Source organism: Ochotona princeps, chromosome 11 (assembly GCF_030435755.1).
Source record: "Ochotona princeps isolate mOchPri1 chromosome 11, mOchPri1.hap1, whole genome shotgun sequence".
In the NCBI taxonomy this organism is placed as follows: Eukaryota; Metazoa; Chordata; class Mammalia; order Lagomorpha; family Ochotonidae; genus Ochotona; species Ochotona princeps.
In genome coordinates this window covers 36,057,206-36,073,536 of record NC_080842.1, presented here as the reverse complement: position 1 = coordinate 36,073,536, position 16,331 = coordinate 36,057,206, and the positions used below count along the sequence as shown (strand labels likewise).

Below are 16,331 nucleotides of genomic sequence, written 5' to 3'. Positions count from 1 at the left end.
TTTGAAAAGTAGCTGGATCTTTAAACAGTTACTGCATTTTCTATTTTAAGATAATTTGCCACATGAGTTAAACTTAACATACAAAGCAGAAGATATCAGTAAGAAGGGTATTCCTTAAGCATAATCACTTTTTCTACTTGAATCACATTTTCCATTTTTAATCACTTAAGAACATGTTAAAAGAACATGTGAGGTTTTACAGGATCAGAGTATAAGGGACCGTGGTTGAATGCCATGTTTATCAGCTCTGTAAACGGAGTCCTGGCCGTGCTAGCTTTCATCTCCACGAAGCTGCTTCTCAGAGCTTGGGGCTGTTTCTCAGCTTGCCACTGGGATTCCTGACGGTGGCCCTCTGCTGAAACATGAGTTCAGTTTCCAAATATAGTCGAGTGGAGTAAGAAGACAGAGGAGTCTGAGGCCACAGTTGCGTCCAAGTGACCACAAACCCAGCAGGCTCTAATGGATAGGCCAGGCCACCCTCCACGCTCCGGGTAGAAAAGAAATGCTCATCTGAAGTTTCTCCCATGTCAGAAGCCTTCAAACTGACCCAGCACTGCAAAGGTCTGTAAGATGTCTTTGTATACTAACCAGGAGTGCAGCACCTTAAGGCCAGTATTCAAAAGCTAAAAGCATATAACAGTGGTTTGCCTAAGTTTGTGATACTATCTATCAGGGGTTTTGATTTTTCTTGAAGAGGAAAGCAATGGGAACTTTATTATAGTCTTTCCAAAAGTATATAATATGTAAAATTCACCTTCTTTATTGCTGATTCTGCTATCGGAGACCGGAATTTCCTATTATCTTAAGCATGCTAACTTGGTGTTATCAATTCCAAAAGCATTACATGTATTTATGGAGGCAATTGTTAAGATTTGTGTGTGTTACCTTTTTCACAGAAAATGAAAAAGCAGTTGCCTATATCTCATCCACATTTTAACTAAATGTTCCTGACCTAAAAGTGGTCTTTAGGCTTTAATAGAGTTCTAAAATATTAATTATACCTCTGAAAGATTCTTAGAAACAACTCATAGGATATAATTTAATAGGTTAAGATATTAGTAGATTTAAGAAATTATAGCCATATCTAAAGTTTACATTTTTATTCTTAAAAACAGAAGTCTTGTGAAGAGAAATTTACAGTTCAGTCTCTCTGCTGTCCAGTTACATTTAAACACCACAGTGTAACTTTATTCATGCTGTTTTAAGTTAGATGGGAAACTCTTGGATCCAATATACTAGACTGATGCAGAATGACTTCAGCCTTATATTACTTTTCAGTGTCTGCTAGAATTACTGATGGCCACCTAGTCTGAATACTGTGACTCTATGTAAAGCCAACTTCCTAGCAATTTAAAACTACTCAAAATTATTTTATATGTAAAACTTGAATATTATATGATAAGGATATCTTCTGTTTTTTTCTGAAGTAAATTAAATACATACCTCAATTATTCAGATTTTAAAAATTGGAGTGTTTTTGATAAATTACTACTAATAATATTAAAACTCTGAGAGATTTATCAAGCTAATAACACCTATAAATATAGGATTTTATTTTCCTAGAATACCAATTATTATTCTTACCTATTATCTGGTATAGAATAGATTCTGTTGCTTAAGAACTCCATGTTCTCTCTCTCTTTGGGCTTCTCTGTTTTATTGTTAAATTGGATATGGAAATTGATGCTATGACTGCTGCACACAATGGAAGGAGGAGCTGAATAATTACCCTGAACAATGAATCACTTTGATTTCTTTACCTTGAGAATGACAAAAATGGCGGAGGAAGCATTATTCAGGTCTCCAAGTCAATCTGACAAGTTCCTTCAATGACACTGAGTATAAGTGATGCACAGGGTGACCTACAGTAGTTCATGTGTTCAGGTGATCGAAGGGGACTGTGATGATAGAGTGATCAATTCCAGTTAGGAATGTGGACCTTCTCTAGTTCATTGCTAACTCCTGTTTAAATTTCAGCAAAGGAACCCAAGGTGTGCGAAGCAGCTCTGGCTATAATTTGTAACTGTTAGGTCATCATGTTGGAGACAATGGTAAATACATTTTGTATTTAAGTGAGGAGGAGCAGCACTGAATTTGGCTAATGGTGGTAGAAAGGATGATCTGAAAGTAACAACCTAGATGTATCCATTGGTATGATGAATAAACATGATGACATAAAAAACACCACAGGAATAACTCCAAATCCTCTGTAAAATACATTCATGCTGATGTGACATTAGATGAACCATTAGATTCTGTTCTTGAAGTTGAAATAAAATATCTATTGGAGAGATTTTAAAACTGTGGATAAATATAATATGTCTGCCTACTATGACAATTATCAGTTAGAAGGAAAGGAATCCAGATGCAGTGATTTAAAAAAGCAGATTATATGATTGGAAAATTATAGTGAATTATTTACATCAAGCACAAGATTTTATTAATTTTTCGCATTTGATTTTTGGACTTCATGGTAAAAAGGGGATGATTTGTTTTCAGAGAAATGCCAGCATTGTGGCACAGTGGTTAGCCACTGTTTGGACATTGGCATCCTATATCAGAATGCCCATTCAAGACTTGGCTGCTCAGCTTGCCATCCAAACTTGTTAATATACCTGGAAAGGTAGCGCAAAAAAAAAAAAAAAAAAAAAAACAGGAAAAAATGGCCAAAGTAGTTGGGCCCCTGCAGCCATGTGAGAGACTGGGATAGAGTCCCTAGGCTCCTGGCTTAGTCTGGCCCAGACCTGGGTGTTTTTCCCATTTGGGGAATGAACCAGGAGATGGAAGATCTCTGTCTCTTCCATTCTTTCTCTGTAAGAAAATTTTAAAAATAAAGAAAATGAAAACAAGGAAGGATGGTAGATAGAGACTTCAATCTAAGGGTTACTTATGATTCTGAAACAAGAAAAATAAGCTTGAAAGCTTTTTCAACTTTGGTATTGATAGTTTAGATATTCTAAAACATTTCTAATATTAAATCTTTGCATTAATAGTAATAGTTTATTGCTTTTTGGTAGTTATATAAATATGGAAATGTATGGCTAGCCTTAAAAAATAATTTTGACTTCTTTTTTCATAAATTTATGAAATAAACAGCGTAAGAGCACCCTGCAATGTCTACCCCCTGCCTAACTCTACCAGAGGTTCTGTGCTGGATGCTTAGTGCCTGGTCTTCCAGCCACTTTCATTGTCTTAATCCTAGTTGTACATGTGTTTTAGATGGCTGCTGAAGTGTAACTGCCTTTATCTGGACTCTACAGAGAAACTGGCGGGCATGCCTTGTGATACTGAGGGATCCTTGGTGCCCATCTGTCTGCTCCTAACGTCAAGTAGTTCTCTCTCAAAGTGGTAACCAGCTTTATGTATCTAAAAGTACAAGACAGTTTGTGAAAGTTCTTGCTTTACCTAAACTCATCGAGTAATTAGCCATAATACTTCCAATGGGAAAAGAAAATGTTACAGTGAAATGTATCTTCCTTTCTTTTTTTTCCTTCTCTTCCCTTTTCTTTCTTTCCTTTCCTTTCCTTTCCTTTCCTTTCCTTTCCTTTCCTCTCCATTCCTTTCTTTTCCTTCCTTCCTTCCTTCCTTCCATTTTAAAAAATATTTATTTATTTACATTGGAAAGGCAGATTTACAGGGAAAGAAGAGACAAAGATTTTTCATTCGCTGGATCATTCCCCAAGTGCACAGCTGAGCCAATCCAAAGCCAGAAGCCAGGAACTCCCTCTGGGTCTCCCACATGGGTATAGGGTCCCAAGGGCTTAGAGCTTAGACTGTTCTTGACTGCCTTCCCAGGCCACAGCAGAGAGCTGGATGGAAAGTGGAGCAGCTGGGATACAACCGGCCCCCATATGGGATCCTGGTGGTTGCAAGGCGAAGATTTAGCCACTAGGCTATCATGCTAGGCCCTAAATTTAGATTTCAACCTTGGATCTGATGTTTCCTAAGGATTCAAATCTGGCCAAGTAATTGAAATTTTTTGGGGGGTGGTCTTGGATGATTGAAATAAAGAAATAGAAAAATGGTGCTCACTTTGGCAGCACATATACTAAAATTGGAACAATACAGAGAAGATTAGCATGGCCCCTGCACAAAGATGACATGCAAATTCATGAAGAAATATCTGCTCCCAAAAGTCAGAAACTTTCACAGCAAAGATGATTTGGACTTTGTAAAATCTCTTTATCATTGGTACATTCATATACATATATGAACCATTTACATTAATATTTATATGATATATCCAGGAGCTCCAAAATAAATATTTTCCCAAATACAAGGATACAAGTGCAAAGATAATTCAAGATAATAAAATAACTTACATGAGATTATGTGAAATACAGACCAAATATAAAATTTACTTGCATGTTCTATTAGAATGCTGATATTAACTTGTATTAATAGAATGATATTAACTTAGGGAAAAGTTGTGAGCCACAAAATCACAGTGCCAGATGACCTTCAAGTATCAGGTGGATGCGAGCCCATGGTATCTGCTGTTTCCCAAAACCTGCTTCACCAAACACTTGCTTAAGATGGAGCATTTGGCTCTCACACATAAATTTTAGAATTCACTGAGGAGAATGTCCCTTGGAGCACTGGAGAAGCACTGTTTGAGGAAACCTAAGGCGCCATGAAGCTGAGCTGGTCCCCTTGCTGCTCTGGCCCCCGCCCTGTGCACAGGGCTGTGCCTTCCTATGAAGCTGAACTTTGCAGACACCAGTGGTCCCATGGAGATGTGCCTGCTGTTTCATAGTCCTGTGTTTTATTTGTATCCTATCAACTCTCAACAAAAACTTGAGGCTGTGTACAGAAGTCACAGAATAGCCCCAAATAAATTGACAACACTTAAGATCAGACCAAACACAAGAAATTCAGAACCTGCAAGTTTTTCTGAATTTACTACTTTTGTCGTTTCTGTTAGACTGTTAGCTCCTTAGGGCAGAGAAACTGCCATATTTTCACTTAAGGGTCCCAGGCTATAAAAAGATGAACTTAGCACATAGTAGGTGGGCAGTGTATAGATGTTGACTGAGTAATAAACAGAAAACAACCTAAAAAAAGTCCTTTGGAAAAAAATTAGCTTTTTGTAACTAGAAGTTGAACAGTGAGCTTGCTAATATCCTTGTTAAGTCACCAAAGGTTAGAGAGGTCTCACTGTCTCTTATCCAAAATTTGCAATTTAAATGCAAGAAAATAGTCTTTCTAAAAAGAACAACATTTAACTAGAAAAGATATGGTAGGTTAACACTAAGCTTTAGGACCTCTGATTGATGATGTTCTGTGAAGTTAATAGATTCTGCGAATCTCCGTAGCCCATGACGTGGTAGTGCTTGAGGAGGGCTGCTGGAACTCACCTAAACTCTTCCATAACACTCTTTGAAAACAGAGAATTCCCTGGATGGGACAGTACTTTTGACGAAGCAGTCCAGTTCAGTCCTCACAACACACAGTTTCTAGAGAATGTCCCACCAGGTTTACTCTTGACAGAACTTATTAAGTTGAGCCTTACCATGCCCAGGAAGCTTCCTTTATTGCTTTCTGGACTCAATTTTGAGAATCTCTAGGTCTTTTGTGAATCTGTGAGCAACATACAGAAAAGAACAGCAAACGCAGAGTAAGGTGGTCACAATATTCAGCTCAAGATTATTGTGGAATTTAAACTCATTCCAATTTATCTTGCAGGTAATGAAATAACTGCTATTTAATCTGATGACATTTTGATATAGACACTCTATGCAAGTCGTGTAGTTCTCTCACAGTCCCTTCAAGGTTAGATTAGACATTCATAGCTTCTAAGTCCTTTTCACTTTCCTGTAAAGTCCTATCAACATTTCCCATTATTAGTTTAATGTCTGCTCAATGTCGCTCAGCTTGTCGCTGCGTATGATTGTAACTCCTTCAACATAAAGGCAATATCATCAGGATCAAGACACCAAACTTTTGGCTCTGAGTTAAAACAATTCTACTGCCGGCAAACTAAGGGTTTTTCTTTTTAATTTTTAAAAATTTATACATTGTTGTTGAAAAAGAGGAATATTCACTTTAACTCATGAATATTATGTAGAATTCAGTTGTGTACAGTTTTTAAAATTAATTTATTTCTAAGTGAGACTAAGAGAGAGAAAGAGACATCATTTATTTGCTGGTTCATTTCACAAAGCACCATAAGAGTCGGGGCTGGGCCAGGCCAAAGCCAGGAGCCAGGAGCTCCCAGTCAGTCATGTGGTACTGCGGGCTCATCTGTGCTTCCCAGGTGCGTGAGTGGAGAGCTGGACTGGAAGAGGAGCAGCAAGAATTCTAATCTGTTCTCTGCTTTGGAATACAGGTGTCCCTTTACCTACTGTGCTGCAATTCCCTCTAATTAAAGCTTGACACACACACTCATGCTTGTTCACATATGTATTGCCTGTGGCAGGTTTGAGGATTCCTTGGAAATGTTGGTAATCACACTGAAGACTGTACAACACCCCCCCAAGTCACAAATATTAACTCTTCAGGCTTTTATGGAAAATGAAAGTTGGACCATTCCTAGTATAGTGCACAAATGCGCTTGCAGCATTTCCTAAGAGATGATTACTATGTAACAGACTACTGAGGGAATCCATATGATGGAACACAAAACACAACTGGACACAAGAAAGGATGAGGCAGTAGAGCTTCAAATGTTCCACTGAAAAACAAAAGTGGAAATCAAAATAGTGACATGTATCTTCTGGTTTAGCATCAGCTGAGCACTCATGCTTATTACATCTCTAGACTAGTGAAGTCAGAGCTCTGGTGAAGTGTGTTATGGACAAGAAAGAGGCTCTGAGAAGGTCCTGAGCCCCTAGTGAGCCAACAACAATGCTGCCACCAGATACCAGCTCACTGAGTTCTCCAACACTAGTTGGGGCTATACTTGATATTCATTTACAGGCACATAGGAAATAAACTTAACAACAGCTGGCATGTATATACCTGTAGCTAGGTCCACCTGATGGGATAGAGAAAGCTCCCCTTGGTCCCTTCCCATGGGTCTCTCCATTTGTATATGAGCAGTGTAATTTACAAGAGAGAACTGAGAACTCCTGACGCCTCATGCTAATTCTGTAACGTTGTTTCAGGACACCGAAGCCGCCATCGACAGGTTGCTGGCGCTCCTGGCCTTCCTGCTGCAGGTGGACAGCAGTACATGAAGACGTCTCAGCCATGTCTGAAACTTCCTCCCACGACTCCTTCTACGATTCCCTGTCAGACATGCAGGAAGAAGGCAAGCACACTGATTTCTTCCCAGTGCTGTCTGCTTTCCTCAGTCAGGAAGAGATAAACAAGAGTCTTGACCTGGCTCGGAGGGCCATAGCCGACTCCGAAACCGAGGACTGCGACTCGGAGAAGGAGATCTCACAGATTTTCAACCCTTCCTGTGGAAGCCCCTGTGCAAACCGCTCCCATCCAGAAGCCCAGCTGGTGACGCGGAGCTCTCCGGTCAGTCCACAGGATCCCAGGCTGGCACCTGCGCAGCCTCCGGCAGGGCAGGCTAACAGTACCGCTTCACCTGCTCCCAGGAGGAAACCAGCCATGTCGCCACTGCTGGCTAGCCCCAGCTACATCCGGAGCCTGCGCAAGGCTGAGAAGCGTAGTGGAAAAGCAACCGGCTGTGGCTTGAAGTCCAAGCCCACCCGTGCCGGGAAGGCTGGTCCTCAGGGCCAGCTGAGTGACAAGGCAGCCAATTTGATCGAGGAGCTCACCTCCATCTTCAGGGAGGCCTCAAAGCCAAGGACCAGAAGCCCCAATGGGGAGTCCTCCTCGCCTGACAGTGGTTACCTCTCTCCTAAGAACCAGCCGACAGCCTTGATGAGTGCGTCGGCCAGCCAGAGCCCCACTGGCGATCACCAGGGCCTGGAAGCAGAGGTCAAGGAGCCTGAGGCCAGGCCTGTCTACAAGGTGCACCAGGACGCAGCTGCACCTTGTGCCAGCATCCCACGCCCTCTACCCTCCGCTGCATCCTATCTTCTGTCTGCACCCCGGTTCACGCAGAAGCTCAGGAGCCAAGAAGTAGCAGAGGGAAGTCGCGTTTATTTGGTGTGTAGAGTCACTGGAAATCCAATGCCGCATGTCAGGTAAGAATTCTTGTGAATGCCAAATGGTGTATTTGACATGGGAGAGAAAAGTTAGTTCTCTGCAAACTGAAGTAAGGTTTTACTGACTATCTGAAAGGAAGAAGCTTCCCAGAATTGCCAAACAAACAAAAACAAAACAAAACAAACAAAAAACCACTGTGAACCTGCTGCATGTGCCTGGTAAGATGTTTGTGTTGGCAGGACCTGTGGGGCTGTACTGGGAGGGAAAAGGAAGGATTGGCTCAGGCAAAGGGAAGCACAAGTGGGTGTTATCCAGGACTCTGGAATTGATAGAGGCCAGAGAAGTAGAAAACTGGTTTATTCAAAGTATCAGGGAAAGTGTGTGTGTGTGTGTGTGTGTGTGTGTGTGTGTGTGTGTGTGTGTGTGTGTAGTGGCTGAAGATAGCGAAATTGTGGCTATAATGGGAATCTGGCTGGAAGGTGAGAGGAAAGGCACAGGTGTGCTGAGGCCAAGCATAAAGTTAGTCCCCCAAACAGAGAATTTGATGAGTAATGTGAGCCAAAGTGGCCCATATTCAGTGAAAGTCAGCAAAGCCACACACATTTGCCTCCACAGTAGTGCAGCCAAGGTGGGCAGAACTTGTATAACACGACGGCTACCTCCAGGTGGCGCTGCCATAGGCCGGTGACTCATGCCTGGACTCAGACCCCCAGAGTAAGTGCTGGGCAAAGAGCGGCTGTGAAGTGAGCATGCCTTGAGTGTCCTTTAACGTTTCCATAGAGCCTTCCTCCTCAGTTCTGGAGTTTATGCCTTCTCCTGTGCAAAGCATTTGAGGAGGGACCCTGGAGTCACACTGCAGGACTTCCTGTTACGACTCCAAAAGGATCTCCAGAGTCAAGCTACTTTCCTCTTCCATGACTGTCGTTGCCTGTGGAATAGGCACTCAAATAATTTTCCAATAGTTTCAAATAATTTTCAAATAGTTTTATGGTGGCCAAATAGAATACTGTGTGAAAAAGAATAGTCACCCAGCAACTGTTCCACTCACGTTCTATTTAAACTGTATTCTTTCTCATTTCTTAATTTCATGTGCCAAAATGAATGTAACATTTTAAGTTAGGATTATGATACAAAAAAAAAACCGTCCTTCCCTGATTTTGAAAATGTTGCCTTTATTTTTTTTTTGAGGTTTCTTTGTTATTATTTTGTTCTGATGATCGGAATTGTTGCCTTTGTAAATGGATACTTTTACCTAAATTATGCACATATGAAAAATCAATTCAAAGTTATTTAATTTGGAAACATGATGGACCTCATTAAACAAACATTCAGTGATCCTTTTTAAAAAATCACATCTCACCAATTGCCAGCTTCTCCTCCCATCCAGTGTCTAGTATACTATTTGCTAGTGTTGGTTTCATTTGACCAAACACGGCTCACCAACGTGACACATGCATTAGAATGATTGGCTGAGGGGTGGTGTAAATTAGAGGCAGGCAGATTTTCCTCAATTCATTCAACTAAAGCTCCTTAAATCAATTTTACAGTGATTTTACCATCTTCTGTTTCTTTTAGACACTGACAGCAGGGGGCAGCAAAAACCTTGCTAATGTGTTCATTTATTTAAACATTCTGAATTCCACATTGATGTTGTTCATAAAGAACTTACTTGCCTCATTCTGCCTCTGATAAAATGAAATTGAGATTTCTTTCAGATTCTAGCTAGTTTTTCAAAGTCTACCAATCTTGTACAAATACTTTCCAACTGTGTATGATTTTATCTATCTTTACTGCAAAAATAGTCCCTCTCTCTGATTTAGCATAGCAACTATACTATGGCCGTTCAAACATGATGTTATCCAATTGGCACCAAAGGACTAATTCAGAGAAGCAGTCTTTGATTACTGTGTTCACATTAATATAAGTACCTATACACATTGACTAATGCGAGGGGCTATCAAATTCTGCCTTTTTTTTTTTTTTTTGAGTGTGAGGGCATTAATTTGGTTAGCAAGCACAGTGTTACTGACTGGCTTATGTTCTCTTGTCATCATCTGGTCTACTGTAGTCCATGACTAGGATTGACTAGCCAGTGTACGTTGTACGTGTTCTAGAATCGTGTGCAATGATTGTTTAAAGTTAGTTGTATTTTATACTCTGAAGGGTTATTGTGGTTGTTGCTGTCATTGTTTTTGTTGAGAATGAATATAGATGTGCCTTGGATTTTGGACATTTCTGTTCTCAAGATCTCAGTCTTCTTTGTGTTTCTGGAAGTGAACCAAATGCCTGAGAGCACTGAGATCTCTTGATCACATGAGGAATGGGGACAATTTTAGGAGAAAATCTTTTTGGAAGGAAATTTTGCACAAGAAAGAAAACTTTAAATGAAGAGTTTCTGCACAGGGCATTTCAGAGCCTGTCTCAGAGAGCAGGCTGACATATTGATTGGTGGGCTAGCTCCTAAGGCCCTAGAAGCAGCCAATAAGCTTGTGTAGAGCAAGGTGGGTGACAAAGAACCCTGAAGCAAGCAAAAAGCACAGGCCCAGTAGCTGCTTAGAAAATGCGGAGACCTTCAGTGTTGGGTGACAACTGCTCTGGGAAGCAATGAAACTTAGTGGTTGGCCAGTAGAATGCTCCAGGCCCACTTAACAGCAATGGGCCATAGGAAGAGATGGGAGCAGGTGTTGGCATCTAGATCAGGGACTGGGACTCAAGGAGAAAATTCCATTGTTCAAGAGCTGAAGCAAGTGAAAGGTGAAATCACTGCTTCAGAGAGACAAAGAAACACCATTGCCCAGTGACGTCCCCTAGAGACTGATGTGGAAAAAACTTTGTGCAAATTAATTGAAATTATGTACAACTTAGGTAGTATTCAAATAAATGTATGAAGTGTTTGTCAGTACTATGAGTTGCCACATTAAACCCAGTTGGGTTGGGATTCATGTGTGTCTCTGGTCATGCCCTGTTGCTCTGTCTTCCCACCATACTATCGCTGCTTCAGAACTGGGTAAACAGGTTACGGCCCCTGAAATCATTCCCCTTCCCTGGCCTCTCAGCTTCTGTGAACTACTAAAAACTTTGTGAGAATTCTAATTCAAAATGACTTCTGACACTATGAGAAACAGATTTTATTATTTTTTTCCCTATGCTTAAAAATAGGTGTGGCCACTATTTGTGTTAAACCTTACAAATACGAGGATATTGAAATAGAAAACTTGAATGATGTGCGTAGCAACATAAAAATACTTAGTCCTAGTTCCAGGGTGTGCCTCAGGCTTTCTGATTGCTTATTCTTTATGCAGTAGCTATTGGGGGCATTTTAGCCAGTGTGACCATGACTTTAGTAGTAGTACCTAGGTTATCAATTAGCTCCAGATTGAAGAAAAAGGAATTTCCTCCTTGAAAAATCTATATTCCAAATGCCCTCTAAGGAAACAATATGCCAGTTAGCATGTCTCTGAAAATATAAAGCCATGTCTCTCTATGGTTATTCTTTCCTTTTATTGCAGCATGCTGATAATAATTGTCCATCAGCACACAACCAAAAAATGTAAAAGGAGTGATTAGGGAATTTCCATCAAATAACTACATAGCAAAGCACTCCCAGCTTAGGCAGAGTGGTTCCAGACACGTATATCCTCACGCTCATGTGCATAAGGTAAACATACACATGTGCCCAAGGACGAGATGCCTTTGAAACACCCACTTACTGCCGTAAAAGTACATTCCAGTAACAGTCCAAGCATGTGCTTCGTTGTCCTCGATGTAATTACTCATTAGTAATAAGATGCCGATTAGATCATAAATTTGTCAGCCCCATAAATTTTTATTTAGTGCATGTAATTAAAGGCAATTAAATTATTTTTATAATAAAAATCCAGTACCTCAAATGCCTCTGATGGGTTAACAAGACTCTGATCATCGTCAAAAGCAAAGACATCAGTATGAACAACATAAAATCTGTATAAGTCTGCCTGTAGAAATTTCTGTTTTCAAGACAATTTAAGAAAAACAAACCTTTGATTTCATTTTCCTAGCAGTGTGTGGTATATACTGTCTGTTGACTGCTTTGGGAAGATATGGCCAGAGTATCCTAGCCAGAAGGATTTGAATGTTTGAATCCATCAATCTCTCTCTGTCTCTCTCTTTCACACACACACGTGTGTGTGTGTGTGAATTTTACCATATATATATGGTAAAAGCAGCACTTCCACTAACCAGTTTCCAGCCCAAACCACCATCAACTTTCTCTCGGGTATTCACATCACTCTCTGATTGGTGTATTGCCCCCCACTGTTGCTCATCAGAGTCTCCATGGTGCTCACCCGAATGCCTTTTCATGCTCGGAGTTAAATCCCCAGATCGTACTAGCACTCATAAGGTCTTGTTCTCTCGTGCTGTGTTCTCCTCCTCTCCCCATCCTGGTTGCATCCTCCCCATGCCAGGTGTGTTCCTGTCTGAGTCATGCGTGCCTCCCAAGTCTTTCTACTTCAGTGTTCACCTAAATGCACAAAGAGTTGGATCTTCCATCTCTTTTATATCTTACCTTAAATGTCACCTTTAGAGTATGGCTTGCCAACACTATCCTATGAAAAAGAACAAGTCTTTCCCATTCCACACTCTCGCTTCGTTTTTCTTCATAGAATTTGTGTAATAACCTGCATATTTTGTTTAGTTTTTAGCACACTGTATCTTGTTGCTAGACTATAAATCCACAAGTGTTAGAACTTCACCTGGGTTTCTCATTCTGGTGTCTCCAGGGCCTCCAATAGTTCTGACATTTAATAAGTGCTCAATAAATACTGTAAAATAATTATGTGAATGAATCCTTCTCCTAAGTTTAAGCCTGAAAGAAAAACTTACACTCATGGGTGCAGAAATATATGATAAGAGTGTTCATGAGAACATTGTTTCAGAAAACCATAAAACCCTAAATATTTTGTTTTTGTATCTAGCCAGGAAGCAGTAGCTGAATTACTGACATCAGTTTACATCTCAATGGCCATGTTTCTGGAATTTACAAGAAAACCCATAAATAAATACCAAGCCAAGTGTACCTAAGGCATGAATGTATTCACCACTACTCTCCTTAGAATGAAAGATTTGCTTGTGGAATAGGAGTTGGCAAAGTTTGTGTTTGTCTGTGTGTCTGGAGCAAGAGCATCAATCTTGGCTCTGTCACATCAGTCAGGTCACTTTGGCAAATTATGTATATCAGCTGTGCCTCAGTTTCCTGGCTGGTGTGATGAAAAAAATGTAAGTACCTACTTCTAGGGTAATTGTGAGTGTTAGGTCATTTAATGCAAGGAAAGAGTTTGAAATTAAGTATAAATATTTATATATAGTTTGAAACTAACTATAAGCATTCATATATTATCTAGAAAGTTATGTATTTTAAAAACTATTTTTTCCAACATTTATTCTTATTTCCAAGGCAAAGTTGCAGAGAGAGAGAGAGAGAGAGAGAGAGAGAGAGAGTTAGAAAGAGCTAGAGAGAACTTTCCATCTGTTTGTTCACTCCCCCAAATGGCCACAATGGCCTGAGCTGGGCCAGGCCAGAGCCAGGAGCTTCATTTGGTCTTCCCATGTAGGTGCAGGCACCCAAGAACTTGAACCATCTTCCACCACTTTTATTGGCCATTAGCAGGGTGCTGCATCGGAAGTGGGGCACCTAGGATTTGAGCCAGTGGCCGTATAAAATTACCAGCTATGCCACAAAGTCGGCCCCACTTTTATTAACTGCCATTCTCTTGAGATAAACTACCTATATTCTGCCTTCTCTCAAATCTGTGAATCTGTTTTGCCCTTTAAAAAAAATCTTTGTGCTGTAATTTTCTTTCTGATTACCTTCTCAAAATCAGAATCATCCCCACTGCTGCTATGGGGTGGTAGGATGCTTTTCCCTGCTTTCAGACTATTGTCATTTTCCAGAAACTTTTCCCTCCCTTGGCTTTCTGTTCATTTACTGCTGTAGGAGATGGGACCATAGCCAAGGAAAAGGGATTTCTTTCCATCTCTACCCCTCCTTCATACTAATTACCACCTCATTCTCTCTTTCTAAACTCCAGGGCTGTGAAGGTCAGGCATATTGTGGATTACTGTCAACTTGGAAAGCCTTCTAAAAATCACATCCCTTTGACTATTGTTTCTTTGTTGCATTTTAAACTGTTCAGCAGTTTCCTTGCTTGCTTCATGTGCTCTTGTTAAATATTTGCTAAAGTCAATTGAAAGTGGTTCTCCATTGCTTGAGCCACACCCTGTTTTTGTATTCCAATAATTTCAGCAGGAAGAAAACTCCAAAAATAATTTAAGAAACAAATGCAGGCTTTTCCCCAGCTAGATAAATTAGCTTTGATTTTATAAATATATATATTTTTTCTACTAAGTATTATACCATGCCGCAAAGCTTTCAAAATGTGCTTTTTGGAAGTTTACTTAGCTAGTATGCAAGCTAGTGTGAAATGGTTACTTTGAAAATTTTAACTCTAAATTTTTGGCTATTTTTCACAGTCCAATCTATTTAGTTTCACAAATCTTTTTTTTGTAGCCATGCTTTAAGTACTTCTTGACATATTTCTTCTTTTGCCTTGGGGCAGTGCCTTTTCATGGATCACTGCATCTGTTTAGGCATAATTACAGCAATTCAAGAACTCCACTTAGAAATCACATTCTTTTGACAGGAGCTACTTTACAAATACAACTGTAGCAAATATAATTTGGAATTTGTAACTTGATATTGCTTACTGTGCTGACCAAGATACAAAACTGATCTGTCAATGGCATGTAAAATGGCATATATCCATAGAAATGGTTTTTATCCTGTTTAATTTCTTTAAGAAGTAGTATCACATTTAGTAGCTGTTGGGGTAGGAATAAATTGCCAGTCACCTGAGCACTGATAGAGAAACTCCTTCCTGGCAGAAAAATTTAATAATTTCAATGGAATCTACATTTGTTCCCTTGGTGAAATTTTCCAGCAGTGAAATCTGATTCCACATAGCAGTGGATGGTGATTCCAGTCCCTGAACACATAATCCACACTATGGGCCAGAAAAATTAAGTGAAAGTACTCAAGGAATAAGGACTTCTTTTCTAGCCTTTAACCTCGGCTACTGGGACTGAAGAAGTATTTCTGGTGGACGCTTTTTTTTTAAATGAAGAGAAAAGGATTTCCAAGTGATGATGGAGAATCTAGAAGAAGGAAGAAGAGGAGGAGGACAGAAAGGAAAAAGGGAAGAAAGGAAAAAAGGGACAGGAATTCACATTTTAAAAGAAAAAAAAAAGAAAAAAGAAAAAAAGGTTTTTCCTTTAAAAGTCAGAAAGATTTTTGATTTTCTTTTCTTTTTTTTTTTTTTTTTACCATCCTAGGATGTGTTATAGACCAACTGCACCAGCAGAGACTGTTGGGACCATGCTTGTGTCTAGGAAGGGTTTTAGATACACAGTTGATGAAGTCTAGGAAAACCAGGTGGAAATATTTGTGTTTCAGTTTTGGGCTTTAAACCACCACAATGAGAAGATTATGCTTTCTGTATTTATGGTAAAAGGACTAGTGTAAACTAACCACTTTCTAGGAGGATAATAGTGCAAGGGTATTGTTCACAAATGAAAAGATTCATTCAAGGCGAAGGATTAGCTAGATCTAGCCATTCCTCTCAAGGGGCTGTGTTAACTCCCAAGAAGGAGACCTTGAGAGTTAATACCAGGAGCTTAGAGTAGCATTTACGCAGCATCATATGTCATTACACAGAACTACATAAAACACTCGGTTACAAGAAACTTGTGATGAAATGTCACTTTCACTCTTCTTAAACCTTTGGTTGTCATTCCAAAGTCAGAAGCTAAAACAATTCTTTATTGAACTCTGATGAAATTTGTCAGTCACCTACTAGTACTAGCAGATATAGTAACATTAATAGCTTACATGCAGCTAACAGAGTTGTTTAGTTTTCTAAGAGTAAAGGCTGGTGAGTGGCTTTATTCCATTGTTCCAGACAGCATAAAGTTGGAAAAGACAAGAGCAGTGATCCTTTCTTCAGTGGTCCTCAAGGGAAAACTTAGTGCTGTGCCTATTTCTAGCCAGCTTTCTTGTATTGCCATGGGGGAGAGACAGCATCCTCTTTGTAGAAATGACCTTTACTGATGCAGCTTGGTGAAGTCATGGTTCTTTAACTTCCACCAGCAAAGACCTGTAACCAAGGCTTTCCAAGACAGAGCAGTGATCCTGACTGAAACATAACAAATATGATTTGGAGTTCTGCATGGTA

General features: G+C 39.9%; 1 protein-coding gene and 1 non-coding gene across 4 annotated transcripts in view; both read left to right on the top strand.

Moving 5' to 3' along the window:
- Positions 1-415: 415 nt before the first annotated feature.
- Positions 416-16,331, top strand: part of PALLD (palladin, cytoskeletal associated protein) — a 396,405-nt gene continuing 380,489 nt past the window's right edge. For all 3 annotated transcript variants that reach the window (XM_058670013.1, XM_058670012.1, XM_058670014.1), the window contains exons 1-2: positions 416-561; positions 7,107-8,102. In XM_058670013.1, coding sequence (XP_058525996.1) covers positions 7,192-8,102 — 911 coding nt within the window. In that variant the 5' untranslated portion in view covers positions 416-561; positions 7,107-7,191. The remainder of the gene's footprint in view (positions 562-7,106; positions 8,103-16,331) is intronic.
- Positions 4,025-4,131, top strand: LOC118760030 (U6 spliceosomal RNA). The gene has a single exon (XR_004996527.1). It is a non-coding gene; the product is annotated as a U6 spliceosomal RNA (small nuclear RNA).